Here is a 17,468-nt window from a genome sequence, read left to right as displayed (position 1 = left end):
CCCTGGCCTGTCATTAGTGCAAATAATAGCTCATGGCTTCATGGGAATTTGGGGAGTTTGATTATGCAGACATGAAACCACAAGATTTTTAAAAGTCAGCTCAGCATAAATGAACAGTGCAAAGAGGTAAAATCTGGACTGGATAGTTTTGCTTAGTAACCAACCAACACTCGCAATTTCAAGTATCTAAGTAGAGGTTGGTAGGCCACTTCTCAGGGCTATATAGAAAGGGTTCCTGCACTGATCATTTTAAATGACTCTTTCAACTAAAGGATTCAGTAAGTTTTAAGTCTTTCCTTGATTCAAAGGGTATAAATTCAAAGAGTATGAACTCTATAATTGAGAGTTCCCATTAATATTTATTACTGGAATGTCTCTTAAAATAACTAGCAAGGAATGAGAACTCATCTGGCTGGAGACTGAAAAGCAAAATGAACAGTTTCATTGATTGGCATTTAGTTTGTAAAGTATTTACCCTTAAAGTAGTTCAGAAAAATTTATATATATATTTCACAGCTATATTCATATCTCAATAATCCTGTCAAATACATAATGGCAGAGAATACAGTTAGAAAAATTCAGAAGAAAAATCAGTAATTAAAATATATATGTCAAGAATCTTTAAAATGCACACAACTCCATTTTGAGGAATCTATCCTAAAGAAATACTTCAAATTACAGAAGAAAAATTGTATGCACAAAGATGTTCATAGGATGTTTGTTATAGAAAATAACAGAAATTAACTCAAAGGTACAAAAATAATACACTGAGATAAATACTTGATATAGCAGTTTGACCATGAATAGTACCTGGGAAGGGCTTCCCATGTGGCTCTAGTGGTAAAGGAGAGATAAGAACAGATTGGATCCCTGGGTCAGGAAGATCCCCTGGAGGAGGATACGGCAACCCACTCCAGTATTCTTGGAGAATTCTGGAGAATGCCACGGACAGAGGAGCCTGGTGGGCTACAGTCCATAGGGTCGTACAGAGTCAGACATGACTGAAGGGACTTAGCATGCATGCACATATTACCTAGGAAATCTTAACATTTTATCCCCAAATAGTTTCTGTATCATTTAAACCATTGAAATTTTATAAAAGTAAAATTATAATGGTTTAAGAAATTATACAAAGAATACCATTAGTTGAAAATAAGAGCTCAGCTCTCTTAATTACTAATATTCAATAATGTCATCCCTTGGTTCTCTCACAGATGAGGAAATAAATCCTTCTATCTGAAAAGCTCCCAATCAGTAGCATTAACCTGGAAATCTGAATTGAATAAATATTACGTGCAAAGAAAGCACTGCTATGTGTACTTCCAAAAGGAAAGAAGTCTCAATCCCAAGCATCTTACAGAGGCAGGCAGAAAGCTAGGACTTTAACCACCCAAGGACACCTTAGAGATAGGGGCCGCTCCCAGGCCTCAGAGGATGGGAACTTTCAGGTGTCACGTCAGAGGAAATATTGACCATGAAGACAGGATAGGTCAAATTAAACTAAGTATGTTTTCAGAAGAAAAACGTGTGTGCATGCTCAGTCGTGTCTGACCCTTTGTGACCCTATGGACTGTTAGCCCACCAGGTTCCTCTGACCATGGAATTTTCCAGGCAACAGTACTGGAGTGGGTTGCCATTTCCTCCTCCAGCAGATCTTCCCAACCAGGGTCAAACCCACATCTCCTGAGTCTCCTGCATTGCAGGAAGATTCTTTTCTGCTTGAGTCTTTGGGGGATATCTGAACCCTTCAAGTAAAGAAATGACAGACCTTGTTGTTTTCCCAGGGGCTTGTGTGGTCCGAGATGCCACTGGGAGCGTGAATGACACCATCATTTCTGGGATGAACTGCAATGGTTCAGCAGCCTGTGGGTTAGGCTACGACTTCTCAAGATGTCGACATGAACCATGTCAGTATGGGCTGATGAACAATTTCCAGGTTTGAACTTCAAAAATTAATAACGTTTACTGCTATTGCTTCCATTTTTTAGAACATCATGTGTAATGAAACTTCTGACTCTCCAACAGATTGGTTATCGACTGATTCTAATTCAGCAAGGAATAATTTGTGTGGGAGGAAAGGGACTCCTATAGGCATTCATTATGTGGTTACACTCACTGTGGTGGTGAGAGAACAGGCAGTTGTATGAATTGCATCACCCAGGGAAAGATTACTGCCCGCCATTATGCATCTTCCAATCAATCGTGTAAGATTTCCTGGTGGGCAGATGGAGAGACTTCGATTAGTTAGCACTTGGAACACATTTCATGCCTGGGCTTCACTCAGGAAAAGCCTCTGTGATGGTCCTGGAGTGTGTGGAGGACAAGGCCAAGCGGGGAATTGTGAGTGGCAGAGCGGGAAAAAGAGTGAGGGGGAAAAGGAACCAGGGAAGTTGGCGAGACTATGGAACTTAAAACATATTAATTTGCCTGAATGATTGGGGAGCAGAAGGAGAAGCAAATTTGTTGTGAAGGCTTCATTCATCTATTTTAATAACCAACAAAGAGAAATTAACTCAGCTGAAGTCATTATTACAAACATGACTTAAATTGATAGAATCTCATCATGTCTCAGACCTAAACTTATGTTTAATGAGCACAGGAAAAGCAAAGATTTGAAAAGCTTCTATGTGCAGGAAGAACAAGAAAGGCTAATGCCTTTTAAAAAGATTGGTAAACAGCTGAGTCCCTCCCCAGACTTTATTAAAATACCACTTTCTGCTGGATAGAATTTCCCGTTGACCAAGAAACAGATGCCCAGAAAGGACAGAGGGGAAAAATATAAAAATTCTTGAAATAATTTCCTTGTTTATTCTTTCCAGTATCTTCTGGACATATTGTGGTGAGCATTTGTTCCTTTTATCCAAAAACAGCAACAACAAAGGCATTTCCATTTTGAAAAAAACAACTATTAAGAACTCAGAATGAAGCAGGGGGGAAAACATCTGATTAGAAGCAATTAGCTTACAAAAGAGATTCGAAACCCCAGAAAGTGGAAAGGGAAGCATTTGCATTAAAATTTGGCTCAAATTTTTGTTTTAACTCTGTTGGATGAGTCTCCTTACTTGAACCTCTCTCCTCAAGGTCATGAGCATGGTGTCAGGGTTTGGCCCCCTCATCACTGCTGGGATCTTTTCTGCAACACTCTCCTCGGCCCTGGCCTCCCTCGTCAGCGCGCCCAAAGTGTTCCAGGTGACATAGGCATAAGAGCACGTGCTTCTCCCTCCCCCTGAGATATCCGCTCTCACCGGTGATCATTTTCCATCATTTTCTGAAACAGTTTAATGTTTGCATCTGGCTCCGAAGCTATGTCTGCCACATAGTCGAGATCGATTCAAATAATATAAAGAATGATAAACTGCAGTGTTAACTTGTGTTCATATTGTGTATCACTTTGTCTTTTCCCCAAATCTTCTTGTTTGAATAGCCCAGGGAAAATGACTCTGCATAGATATAAATGACGAATTTCTCCTCTTTTCCATTAGGCTCTGTGCAAGGACAACATCTACAAAGCTCTGCAGTTCTTTGCAAAGGGATATGGGAAGAACAATGAGCCCCTTAGAGGATACTTTCTCACTTTTGTTATAGCCATGGCGTTCATTCTTATTGGTTTGTAGTTTTCTTATTCTTACTGAAAGCCAACAAATTCTTCCGATTACTCATAGGGTTTTCCTGTGACCTTGAGAAAGTATCTGTTGTATGTCTAATACTGCATTTGGGAATATTGCAATCTAAGAAGGAAATGAGAAATCCTTGTGTGTGGAGGGCCTTGGAGGACTTGAGGTGGGCTTCAGACTTTAATCTCTTCTTTGAATCTGAATGTTGGAAATCCATCCAACCAAATGCAACTGACTCCTTCCTCTGACCTGCCTGATACTGTCTAATCCCACATTGCCTCCAGCTGCCACCTGTCCTTACATCTTCTGGCCGCCAGCAGGAGAGCTGAAATGTCTATTCTCAAAATGTGGTCTGCTGACCACAAAATGTGGTCACCTGTGGATCTGGAAAATTGTGGATGGGTCACACCCAATCCCACAGCTAGAATCTCTGGTGATAAAGAATCCGAATTTTTACAAGTTCCCGAAATTCATAGACCACTAATATTTGAGAACCACTTACCTTGGCTCTTTCTCCCTAAGCAATATAGAAACAGCTACATAATCTCAAAGAGACACACACCTCAAAGTTAGCCTGCACATTCCTCACTCCTCCTTAAGGTACCACCATTGCAGGTGAGCAGAAGGCAAGGATGACAGTAACTATGCATAGACAAGCAGAGTCAGATTCAGCAGTAGTGCTGAACAACGAGGGCTTCTCCTCATCCCATAAACTCAGGAAGTGACTATAATTCACACATCCTCATAAGATTTCCACAAGGTTGAAGAGGGGAACATATGACTCTCCATGTCTACACATAATCACTTTTTGGTTAATTTTTTTTTTAATCTATGTTTGTTAGATTTTTTAAAAATGAAAAAGTAATTATGTGCATGTATGTTTCAATTATAATTTAAACTTTAAGACTTCAATTATTGTCCTAGACTTCAGTTAAGTGATCAAATAGCCCCAGATTTTAAAAATTGTATACATTAAATAATAGTCTTAAATGTCACTCTTTCAGAACCCAGTAGCTTAGCTTCATGGTGCCAGCTTTGTGACAGCTATTTTTGCCTACATTCTTGCTGGCATCCATGTTCTACAGTCACACCCAGCTTCCACCTGCATCTTCTTCACTGAAGGTGATAGCTGTCTGATCTTCAGATAAATGAGAACATCTCTAAATTATTTTTTATATCATAGAGTAAACATCCCAGCTAGGATTTAACCATACTGGATATTTACCTAGTGAGGTAAAACTTTTTTTCAGCAAACCTTCAGAGGTAAAACTCTCTAGAGATATAGAAAAGTAGGAATGACTAACAAAAATTCTGAAAGTCAGAGAGAGCAAGCTGGGTATATGCAGAGATATATCCTGTTAGATGGTTCTGATGTACAGGTATTTAACTAACCTGTCACCCTGTAGAACATTTTGATTCTATGCATGCTCAGTCACTAAGTCGTATCCAACTCTTTTCAACCCCATGGACTGTAGCCCACCAGGCTCCTCTGTCCATGTGATTTCCCAGGCAAGAATACCGGTGTGGGTTGCCATTTTCTTCTCTAATGGATCTTCCTGACCCAGGGATCAAACCCACATCTCCTGCATTGGCAGGCGGATTCTTTAATACTCAAGCACTTAAGAAACCCTTTGATGGTATACAAAGCAGATAAAGAGCCCTGGATTTGGTACCTCTGCAAGAGCTACAGAGAATTTTGTCATCTGGTTTCCAAACTTTCTATCCACTTCCACTTGAATTTTCTGTGGGTAGAGATCTTGATTGTCTATTTTATTGGTGAGTTTTCTTGTTTCTTACTTTACAGAAACTTTGGCTGAAAATACATTTCAAATGAGTGCAGACCCAAAGAAAAATCACAACCTTCTTAAACTTTGACAGATGCTAGCTATGGTTTCAATTTCCAAATAAAGTCAAACTTCCAGACTGTAACAGCTGTTCAGCCCCTGGTCTCATCACTCATATGTACATACTCAATTCTGCTTCCTTCACAGCGGAACTGAACACCATTGCTCCCATCATCTCCAATTTTTTCCTGGCCTCATATGCACTTATTAATTTCTCCTGCTTTCATGCCTCTTATGCCAAATCTCCAGGTAAGTTGACTTTTCAAAACTAAAATAAACCAAAGCAAACCACTTCGTTCATCTCAACAAGATGAAATAAGTCAGTGAAAACCACTGAATCTGTGTTTATATGTTTCCTTATATCCTAGTGGGCAGTGTAATTCACTTTCTTTTGGTGAGTTGGGGGGCGACTTCTGAAATAGAAAAAGAATCATTTGAGCAACAGCCTTTTTGACCAACCGTAAAGTCAATTTTCTCCTGCGGCAATAAATTATTCATTGCAAGAGAAACCACATTTATTGCAGCAGTAGAAAAACACCACTACTTATTTCCAGGGTGAAAGTGACCACAGAAGTGGAATGAATGTATATATTTGAAACTTTCTTACTGTCAATTTGTTTTCTGCCCACGGTGCAGAAGAGAAGGATGAGTAGTTCCCATAATTACCTGCTGAGTGCAGTCAGTGCCGATTCACACTGAAGCTGGTGACACCCCTGCACCCCTCAGACTGTTGTTTAAAGTGGTGCAAAATTTCACACCAAAGAGCCTCCCCCTATCTTTGTCACCTCTCACCTCTTCTCTGCTTCCACTGGCCATTCGAATTTTTTCGCCTTTCCATCAGAAGAGAGTAGAAAATTCTTCACTACCAGGACTTTTGTTAAGGATATAAACACATCTTCACGTTTTAGGGTATGCCAGGAACTCAAACCTCCTTAGGAAAACCTCCTGCCAAAATACAGATGGAAGGGGAGCCTTCATCTACTCAAGGCCACTAGGCTCCAGAAGATTACAGAAGAATTTTTGTTTCTGTTTTGTTGCCTTGTTTTAAGCAGAGAACAGGAGGTTCTAGTCAGTGAAGATGACAGATCCCAGAAATGTGTGCTTCCATGCCATGTTGTGTTCCTTTTTTAAAAACACATTGAAGTAATAGAGGTTGGCAGGGGTAAGAATGGAAAGGAATGAGGAAAGAGGAAGCGGGAAAAGGGGAAGCCTAGAAAAGCACAGAGATAACATGGATACCAAACCCAAAAGATGACTCTCTCTTTCTCCTTCCCTCTCTTTCTCCTTCCCTCTCTTTCTCCTCTCTCCTTCTCTCTCTGACACACAAACACCCATACACAGACAGAGAAAAATAAATGCATTTCCAGTGATGTTCTTGTAGTGTGATTTCCATCTTGTGGCCATTTTGGAAATTGCTTCTGAAGAAAGAAAGCTCTGTTGTATTTTGGCAACTCCAAATTTAAAAATATACTTTGTGTGTGAGCGTGGACACTCAGTAGTGTTCAACTCTTTGCAATCCCATGAACCATAGCCCGCAAGGCTTCTCTGTCCTTGAGATTTCCCAGGCAAGAATACTGGAGTGAGTTGCCATTTCCTTCTCCAGGGGATCTTCTCGACTCAGGGATCAAACCTGCATCTCCCGCGTCTTCTCCACTGGCAGGCGGATTCTTTACCCACAGACCAAATGTGCCCTTCAAGTCAGCTTCTTTACCCTGATTGTACTGTCTCCCAGCTTCTTTCAATTCAGGGAACTAATAGAACACAGTAACCCCCCGTGCATGTATGAAAATATTTCTCACTGTATATTTTCATTGCAAAATGTATGATATATTAGTGTATCAGGTTTAAAAAGCCATTGCAGAAAAATGTCTCCCTCTTTTGCCATAGATTATTATTTCTGAAAGGGCAAGCATGATCCTCTTAGGGTAAAAGAAGAGCTAGTATAAAGTAGCGGATGATATTTGATGGCTGCTCTGCCTTCTCCGCAGGAAAAAGCCCGTTATCTTAACCTCCTCTTTCTTGAGCCACTAAGGTGTCCCCCTGCCCTGCTGTTCCCCACTCTTTCCATCTCTCCTGCCTCCTTTCAATTCTTGATGACATGGATACCAGATGCTTAGGGTTTCGTTGTTTGGGAAGAAATCCTGGCATGTAGGAAGTGTAGAGGAACCACCAGTGACACATTTCCTACATGTCACAGCATTACTTTTTGGTGTGATTACATCTTCATAAGCCAGGGACCAAGACACAGAAAACTAATAACAGAGTTAGGAACTTGACCTAAAAGTTCTGATTTTTTATGCTAGGGGAAAAAAAAACTACCTATAGTCTAAAACTACACAGTGGTATGATGGTATAGTGCGGAAATTTTTCTTGTGCACATAGATTTTTTTTTTTAATTTCAGGATGGAGACCTGCATATGGTATTTACAACATGTGGGTGTCTCTCTTTGGAGCCGTTTTGTGCTGTGCGGTCATGTTTGTCATCAACTGGTGGGCAGCTGTCATCACCTACGTCATTGAGTTCTTCCTCTATATATACGTGACTTACAAGAAGCCAGGTAGGATAAGAAGGACTGTACAGAGAGGGTCTCCTAAGCACTCTCTAACTATACATTCACTCAACACATGTTTATGTGGCACCTCCTGTGTTTAGGTGGGCCATGTGTATGGCGCATATTAATAATATAATGTAATATGATAATACAATAGTTACCCTTGTTGAACACCTGTTGTATACTGTGTACCATTTAATTCTCACAATAGTGCTGTATGTTAGGTATTATTGGTCACATTTCAGAGATGAAGAAACCTGAGTTCAAAGAAGTGATCACTCATTGAGGTGACCATCAGGATGTGAAGCAGCTGATATTTTAATGAGAGTGTTTTTTTTTTTTTCCTTTAATAAACTTTTTTTTTTCTTCTTTTAAATTTTAGTTAATTTTTAAACTTTACATAATTATATTAGTTTTGCCAAACATCAAAATGAATCCACCACAGTGTTTTGATACCAAACCCCATAAGCTTTCCACTGATATAGTCCTTCTATATCTGATAAATGAGATATAATCCCTGTCCTCAAGAAGCACAGACTCACATATAAGCAATTAACTATATAACAGTATAGCAAGAACCGTGAGAGTGACATGAACAAGTTACTGAAAAAAGGAGAGGAAGTGACTAACCGTGATTATTGTTAGTCTAAATCAAGTCTGACTCCTTGCCACCCCATAGACTGTAGCCCACCTGGCTCTTCTGTCCATGGAATTATCCAGGCAAGAATACTGGCGTGGGTAGCCATTTCCTTCTCTAGGGCATATTCCCAACCCAGAGTCTCCTGCATTGCATACGGATTCTTTACCACCAGGGAAGCTCTAACTGTGATTAGCGTTGTCCAAGAAAACTTCCCCGGTTCATGGCTTCTATTCCCAGGGTCAGTCACTCAGTAAGTACTTATAAATATCTGTTGAATGAACAAATACTCTACTTAAAAAAAAAAAAAGGGCAAGAGACTAGGGGTTGGTTAATCAGATGGAGCCAAGGATGGCTACTGTAAGCAGAAGAAAAGAGTGTGAGTAAAGTTAGGAAGCGTGCAAGTATCAGGCATATTTAAGGATTGCCAAGGCTTATGAACAGAGAAACCTGGTGGGCTACAGTCCATGGGGTTGCAAAGAGTCAGACACAACTGAGTGACTAAGTGCAGCATACCCAAAGGCCTTTAGCATGATGGAGTCCTCAGATGATGAGAAGGGGCCTGAGGTGAGCCTTGGAAGGTAAGTAGGTCGGGCCAGGTAAACAAGACACCTAAATGTCATGCTAAAGAATCTGGAGCAGCAAGAAGGTGCTGTTGATCATTCAGTTGGATCTGGACTTCAGATGTTATCTTTAGACCCAGTGAAAGGGATTGATGCTTGGAGAGGCTAGAGATTAAGGAGTACAGTATTCGGCAGTCCAGTCTCAAGGGCCAGACAGACCCTCGGCCACCCTCACATGCTCCTAACCCTTCCTACACAAGTATAGTAGAAAAGAGAAGGTAGTAACTATTTTGAAGAGCTTGGTTTTGTTGTTTTTCTTTATTACTGTATGGTATTTGTAATACAGGTATGGTGGTGGTGGTTTAGTCACTAAGTCATGTCCGACTCTTGCAACACCATGGACTGTAGCCTGCCAGGCTCCTCTGTCCATGGGATTCTCCAGGCAAGAATACTGGAGTGGGTTGCCATTTCTTTCTCTGCTAAATGGGGCTTAGTGGTATCAACCTCAATGGGCCATGAAGGGACTCAAGAGAGACAAAGACTCCTAAAGTTCTCGACACAAGGCTTGGTACCCAGTATACCAAGTATTTCCACACACAGTACGTTCACATAATTTATGTATATTAATATTAACCCCCTGTAGTGTACAGTCTATAGGTTTTAACAAATTTACAGTCTTGTAACTACCACCACAATCAAAATAGAGGACAGAGAGCTTCCCTGGTGGCACTCAATATGTCAGCAAATTTGGAAAACTTAGCAGTAGCCACAGGACTAGAAAAGGTCAGTTTTCATTCCAATCCCAAAGAAAGGCAATGCCAAAGAATGCTCAAACTACCACACAATTGCACTCATCTCACACGCTAGTAAAGCACTGCTCAAAATTCTCCAAGCCAGGCTTCAGCAATACGTGGACCGTGAACTTCCTGCCGTTCAAGCTGGTTTTAGAAAAGGCAGAGGAACCAGAGATCAAATTGCCAACATCCGCTGGATCCTTGAAAAAGCAGGAGAGTTCTAGAAAAACATCTATTTCTGCTTTATTGACTATGCCAAAGCTTTTGTGTGGATCACAACAAACTATGGAAAATTCTTAAAGAAATGGGAATACCAGACCTGACCTGCATCCTGAGAAATCTGTATGCAGATCAGGAAGCAACAGTTAGAACTGGACATGGAACAACAGACTGGTTCCAAATAGGAAAAGGAGTACGTCAAGGCAGTATATTGTTACCCTGCTTATTTAACTTATATGCAAAGTACATCATGAGAAACGCTGGGCTGGATGAAGCACAAGCTGGAATCAAGATTGCGGGGAGAAATATCAATAACCTCAGATATGCAGATGACACCACTCTTATGGCAGAAAGTGAAGAAGAACTAAAGAGCCTCTTGAAAGTGAAAGAGGAGAGAGAAAAAGTTGGCTTAAAGCTCAGTGTTCAGAAAACTAAGATCATGGCATCCGGTCCCATCATTTCATGACAAATAGATGGGGAAATAGTGGCTGACTTTATTTTGGGGGGCTCCAAAATCACTGCAGATGGTGATTGCAGCCATGAAATTAAAAGTTCCTTACTCCTTGGAAGGAAAGTTATGACCAACCTGGACAGCATATTAAAAAGCAGAGACATTACTTTGTCAACAAAGGTCCATCTAGTCAAGGCTATGGTTTTTCCAGTAGTCATGTATGGATGTAAGAGTTGGACTGTGAAGAAAGCTGAGCACTGAAGAATTGATGCTTTTGAACTGTGGTGTTGGAGAAGACTCTTGAGAGTCCCTTGGACTGCAAGGAGATCCAACAAGTCCATCCTAAAGGAGATCAGTCCTGGGTGTTCATTAGAAGGACTGATGTTGAAGCTAAAACTCCAATACTTTGGCCACCTGATGTGAAGAGCTGACTCATTTGAAAAGACCCTGATGCTGGGAAAGATTGAAGGCAGGAGAAGAAGGGGATGACAGAGGATGAGATGGTTGGATGGCATCACTGACTCAATGGACATGAGTTTGGGTGGACTCCGGGAGTTGGTGATGGACAGGGAGGCCTGGCATGCTGCAGTTCATGGGGTCACAAAGAGTCAGACATGACTTAGCGACTGAACTGAACTGAATTGGTGGTCCAGTGGTTAAAAATGTGCCTTGCAATGCAAGGGACAGTGGTTTGATCACTGGTCCAGGAAAATTCCACATGCCGTGGAGCAGCTAAGCTCATATGCCACCACCACTGAACCTAGGCTCTAGAGCCCAGGAGCCACAGCTACTGAACCCACGTGCTGCAACTAGTGAAGCCTGAGTGCCTAGAGCCAGCAGATCCAAAGAGAAGCCACCACAATTAGAAGCCCATGCACTGCAACAGAAAGTGGCCCCCACTTGCCACAACTAGAGAAAGCCTGTGCGTGGCAATGAAGACTCACCACAGCCAAAAAATAAAATAAATAAATCTTTTTTAAAAAAGAGAGGACATTTCCATCATGGCTAAAAGATTCTGTGCAGTCAATTTCTTCCCCTCAACTTAGCCCCTAGTTACAGCTTTTCTGATTTCTGTTCCTATACCTTTGCCTTTCCCAGAGTGTTATGTAGAACCATAGAGGATGTAGCCTTTATATATACTTTCTTTCACTTAACATGAGGTTTTTAGATTCATCCATGTTGTTACATGTATGAGTAGTTTGTTCCTTTTTGTTGTTGAGTAGTATTCCATTATATGAATATATCTCAAGATTTTTTTAATATATTCACTAATTGAAGAATTATATCTAACCTGGTATATCTAATTGTATTTATATCTAGTGATTATATCTAAAGCTGCTGTAAATATTCACACACAGGGCTTTATGTAGACCTATATTTTCATTTCTCTAGGAGTGGAATTTATGATTACAAGGTACACATAACTTTATAATTAACAGCCAAACTATTTTCTAAAGTAGCAGCATCATTTTCCATTCCTAACAGCAATAAATGTATGTCTCAGTTGTTCCACATCCTAGGCAGCACATATTATTGTCAGTTGATTTCTTTAAAAAAAAATTCTAATTATGTAGTGTACTAAAGATATAATGTACTATCTTATTGTGCTTTGGTTTGCAATTTTTCCCAATGACTAATGATGTTGAACATATTATTTGTCATCCACATATCTTCTTTTGTCAAGTGTCTGTTTAAATTTTTTGAGTTGTTTTCTTATTATTCATTTGTAAGACCTCTGTATATTCAGGATACAAACCCTTTCACAGTACATCTTTTGTAAATGTTTTCTACAGGTCTGTAACTTGTTTTTTAATTTCCTTACAGTTTGTTTTGAATAGAGATATTCTTAATTCCTCTAAAGTCTGATTTTTCATGTTTTATGGTTTTTTTTTTTTGCTTCTAATCTCTTTCGCTAATTCAAAGTTACAAACTATTTCTAAAAGTTTTAATGCTTTAGATTTTTTATTTATATCTCATCATTTTGAGATAATTTTTGTATATGGTGTGTGAGGAATGGCTCAAGGTTGATTTCTTTGCATATAAATATCCAGTTGATTTATAGGGTTCTTGTAAGAATGAAATAACTTAAGGTATGCTAAATTCCTGATGCATAGTAAATACTTAATCAATATTAATCTGCTTTATCCCCAGATAATTGTCTCTCATCATTTTCCTTATTGTTCTGAGCAAGACTGGGGAGATGGCTCTGTCTGCCATCTAGGGTGAATCTATGCATTCCCATCAGGGACTTCTTATAAAATGTAGAGGATTCATCTAACACTTAATTTTTTAAGTCAGGGCATGGTAGTATTTTCCTCTCTTATTATGAAGATTGGGTCCTTAACACATCAAATTAAAATGCTTGCTAAAGATTGATCCTCTTCATGGACACCCAGAAGTAAGAATTCCCAAGTTATTCAGTTTCATTATTCAAAATATAAAGACTGCTACATACTCTCTATGTATGCAGAAATGCCTCTTTTCTTTTCAATTTAAGAATTTGTGAAGAACTCTTGGATTTATTTAGGGGCTGACGATTCTGCAGTGTGGTTGTAACACAGCCTCTTCCACTGAGTAAGTTTTCTCAGGCTGCAACACTAGAGTCTGATCCTCAGCTGGAAAAAGAGGTCTCACTTCTAAGAATTCACAAAGATTCATAGAAGGACACACTTTCTAGGAAATATTACATTATGTTTCTCTAATTTGGGCATTTGTCACTGCTGACATAGCCAAGGAAAATCAAAGAAGGGAATGGCTTATAAAAATATTCACAGTATACAGAGGGAAGCTCAGTGCTTTTATGTCAAATTCTCCTTTGTCCACAGATGTGAACTGGGGCTCCTCCACGCAGGCTCTTTCCTACGTGAGCGCTTTAGACAATGCTCTAGAACTAACCACAGTGGAAGACCATGTGAAAAACTTCAGGTAAAATTGGTTTCTCAAGCATCCTGGTGTCATTTCCCATTGGAAGCAGCTTCCCTCTATGGGAGACAAATGCACATTGATACACTTTAGGGGTACATTCGTAGATAGGTAATCTTACAAAACTGCCACATTTTCACAACAGCACCTCCTGTGAATGAGCGCTTCTCCTCTTCCACTCTGAGCTATGCCCACCCCCAACTCTAAATTCTCCTAGTGCTGGCTTTCCCCTTCCATGTACAAATAGAGAGGGGATCTCAGTGACATGATTTCAGAGAGATGTCCCCAAATCCCCACACACTTTAATTGTTGTTTCTGTCTCCATATAGATTAAGGCTTTGTGGCTTACTGAATTCCCTTAGGAGAAGTTGTACTTTAAGCTCTTCTTTGGTTATATCTTAAGTGGAACTTCAAAACACAAGCTTTGCACGGAGGGTGAAGGAAAATAATATAAATATACTGGTTGGAGAAGGACAGGTTGTACTGAGGATTTGGGATAGGGTCATGTTCAGAGGAAAAAGACAGGGGGACAGTAAGGACCTTTTCCTTACTTTACATGCTTACTATCACTAACTAAACTAAGAATACAAATTTGGCAAGATTGGCAGGAAATCACGATGATTCAAGTCTTCTAGTGAGGGACTTCCTGGTGGTCCAGTGGTTAGGAATCCATTTTGCACCACAGGGGGCGCGGGTTTGATCCCTGGTCAGGGAACTAAGATCCCACATGTTGGGGGAGCAACTAAGCCCACGAGCTGAACCCGTGTGCCACAGTGAAAGATCCCACATGATGAAACAAAGATACCATGAGCTGCAACTAAGACCTGATGCAGCCAAATAAATAAATACTTCTTTTATAAAAAGAAGAATAAAAAAAGGACTTCTAGTGAGAAACTCAAGAGATATTTAGGAGAGTGGTTGCCCCATCTTGCCAAGCTTTCTGTACCAGCCCATTCCACTGGGGGTGGTTCTGGACTCACAGGTTTCTTGTCATGATCAACTCTCACATCTTCTCTTCTCCATTTTCAGGCCCCAGTGCATTGTTTTAACAGGGGGACCCATGACAAGACCTGCTCTCTTGGATATAACTCATGCCTTTACCAAGAACAGTGGCCTTTGCATCTGCTGTGAAGTCTTTGTGGTAAGAGCCACTTCATCCCTTGAAGGTGCCTTTTCCTACTTGCTCATTTGTGTTGCCTTAGGGGAGCCCAGCAGGTATGTGCAGTGATAGGAGAATGGTAAGGCAGTTTAGAACAGGATCCCTTTCCTTCATTCATATACCAAGGACTAGCAGGGGCCCTTGATCCTGAACTTAAATAAGTGGATAAAATGTGTTTCAGATTTCACAGGAGACCAACTAAAAATGATAATACTTCCCATTGATGGCCTTTGAGTCAAGAAAAAGAGAGCCAGCTCATAAATAAAATGAAAATATTTGGGGGGTGATAACCATTCTCAGAAATATGAAAGGATAGAATGAGCTAGAGAGCACTATTATGTAGATTAACTGATGAGGAAGAGCCAGACGCTATGGCCTTAAATGAAAGCAGGTAGAATTTAGATTAAATATTTGAATAAACTTGATGATACTACAGATACCTAGGGAGTTAAACCAAGTTTTCCATGCCTTAGATAAACATTCAAAGCTGAATGAGTTCCTTTTTGTTCAGGAAGTATGTGGTAGACTAAGAATAACTTACTGGTGTTGTTTCCAGGAGGTATTCAAAGTAGATGCTAAACACTTAACAGTAATTATTGACCAGTCACTATCACTGCTCTCTAAAGTGAGAAGAAAGCATTAATATTTTAACAAAATAATAAGTCTAAGTCCTCCAAATGAGCCTACTTCTACTTGTATTCTCACAGTGTGCTCTCTTGCACACACTGTGTGTGTGTCTCCCTGTTTCTCTCTCTCTGGGTCATACACACACACCACTCAAAATCCTCAGCAGTGTCCATGTATTATGATCATACTTACCTATTCTTCAAAGTATTTTCCTACAGTTTTTCTTATTTCAGTCTACATAACAGTCTAGTGAGGAAGAAAGGGAAAGAAGCCCCATTTTCATTACACTGATTAGAAAAGTGAGATTCAGGAAAATTCAATTATGCACAGGGTCACAGGACAAGGAAGTGGCAGAGTCGGGATATTGGTCCAGGTCTTTGCAACCACATGGACTGTAGCTGCCAGGCTCCTCTTGTCCATGGAATTTTCTAGGCAAGAATACTGGAGTGGGTTGCCATTTCTTTCTCAGAGATCTTCCTGAGCCAGGGATCAAACTCATGTTTCCTGCATTTCAGGTGGATTCTTTACCAGCTGAGCCACCAGGAAAGCCCTTAGAGTTGGATACCACTCCCTAAACTTCCAATACTTGTCAGGGAATAGGGTGGCCAGGAAGCTGTGTAACCTAGCCGGGGTCAGTCGACTGTCCCATGATGCAGGGGTTAATTTACCACATGTCATTGTGACCAGCACTTAAGCATCTTTTAACACTTGGCAATACTCTAAATGCAATGTGAAGCAAGCTGGTCGATCATATTCTCTTTCCTCAGTGTTTATATGATAGTAACTCAAACAATATAACTCAATGTAATTATCCCGTAGAGGGTAGAGGGAATCCTACTGACTACATAAGATTGACAGGTTCAATAATGACCAACGGGGACTCCAGAGGATTTTAGAAAATCTCATCAAGCACCCTACTCCCATATTATCAACTTTGGTGCCCTGGATTAGTGGATTTCATTTTGGCCAATATAATACCAAAGCCAGTTTTGGTGAAATATGCAATTTGGGGTATTTTTGTTCTCTAGTAATTTAGAGAAAATTTAGTTTAGCAAGCCAATAAAATATCTCTAGGAGTGGAGAAATGAACTGAGGGTATAAACAGTCATATATTGGCAAGGGACACAAGGTCTTTTTAAGAGATATCACTTCAAATTAACCCTTTGCTGCTTTAACTATAATAAAAGAGTATGGTTCTGGAATAACATTTCTTGTGAGACAGGTACTTAAGCCTGTTCCTCTAATGGCCCTGGTTGCTTGACATGTATATTAGACTACTTCATACATTACTGTATTTACTCTCTGAGTAAGGCCCAAGAGCCTTGCTCCCAGGTGCTAAGATTCTCTTTGGGACAGAAAATAGTCACTGTATCAGTTAATGACTTTTCAGTTAGTTACTTTCTGTGAGCTCCTGAGACTGCAGATGCTGTCAGCATTTTTCAACTCATGCTCAGTCCTCAATCATCTTTACAAAGAAACAGATGGAAAGGGATGTAGGGAAAGTCAACATGACATTTTTTTTTCTCTAAGACGTGGTGATTGGTGATTAGGCCGACCTTGTGGAAAAGGTTAAATGGTAACAATGAGGTTGAGAGATAACAATTTAAATTTTAACTCTAGAAAGCTCATGCTCATGGACTTTTGAGACACTCAGTTAAGTTCTAAATCACTGTTTTGCCACCTATTAGCTGGGATTCCCTTGGGCACACAATTTAACCTCCCTACGCCTTAATTTTTCTCAGGTATAAAATGGGAATAATAATGATGGTGACAGCACCTGTGTTTGTTACAGGGCAATGAGAATTCTGGAAGATAAGCTTTCTAGCATTCAGCTCAGAGTCTGTCAAACAGTAAATGCTCAATTAATTTTATTTGTTATTGTTGGTATTATTATCATGGGATATTTTTGATATACAATTGTTGCCATTTTCATTCTGAAAATATACCTTCCTCCACAGAAACCTAAAATACCCTCTCTTAGTGAAACCAGGTCCAAACATTGGATTGGATCTTGGACTTCTAGTTATTCAGCAACTTGATCAAGTTTAACAGTTAGATGCGCACTCCCTCCCAACGAGTCACAGGG

The 17,468-nt window shown here is 40.1% G+C and overlaps 1 protein-coding gene across 4 annotated transcripts in view; it reads left to right on the top strand.

The window, feature by feature from the left end:
• Positions 1 to 17,468, top strand: part of SLC12A1 (solute carrier family 12 (sodium/potassium/chloride transporter), member 1) — an 88,520-nt gene that overhangs the window by 31,430 nt on the left and 39,622 nt on the right. For all 4 annotated transcript variants that reach the window (XM_010839541.1, XM_010839540.1, XM_010839542.1 and 1 more), the window contains exons 11-17: positions 1,785 to 1,936; positions 3,082 to 3,189; positions 3,483 to 3,606; positions 5,606 to 5,707; positions 7,861 to 8,016; positions 13,500 to 13,599; positions 14,626 to 14,737. In XM_010839541.1, coding sequence (XP_010837843.1) covers positions 1,785 to 1,936; positions 3,082 to 3,189; positions 3,483 to 3,606; positions 5,606 to 5,707; positions 7,861 to 8,016; positions 13,500 to 13,599; positions 14,626 to 14,737 — 854 coding nt within the window. The remainder of the gene's footprint in view (positions 1 to 1,784; positions 1,937 to 3,081; positions 3,190 to 3,482; positions 3,607 to 5,605; positions 5,708 to 7,860; positions 8,017 to 13,499; positions 13,600 to 14,625; positions 14,738 to 17,468) is intronic.

The sequence above is a fragment of the Bison bison genome, unplaced genomic scaffold (genome assembly GCF_000754665.1).
Source record: "Bison bison bison isolate TAMUID 2011002044 unplaced genomic scaffold, Bison_UMD1.0 scf7180017864118, whole genome shotgun sequence".
NCBI lineage: Eukaryota > Metazoa > Chordata > Mammalia > Artiodactyla > Bovidae > Bison > Bison bison.
Note: the sequence above shows the minus strand (reverse complement) of the source record. Positions and strands in the feature narration are given on the sequence as shown.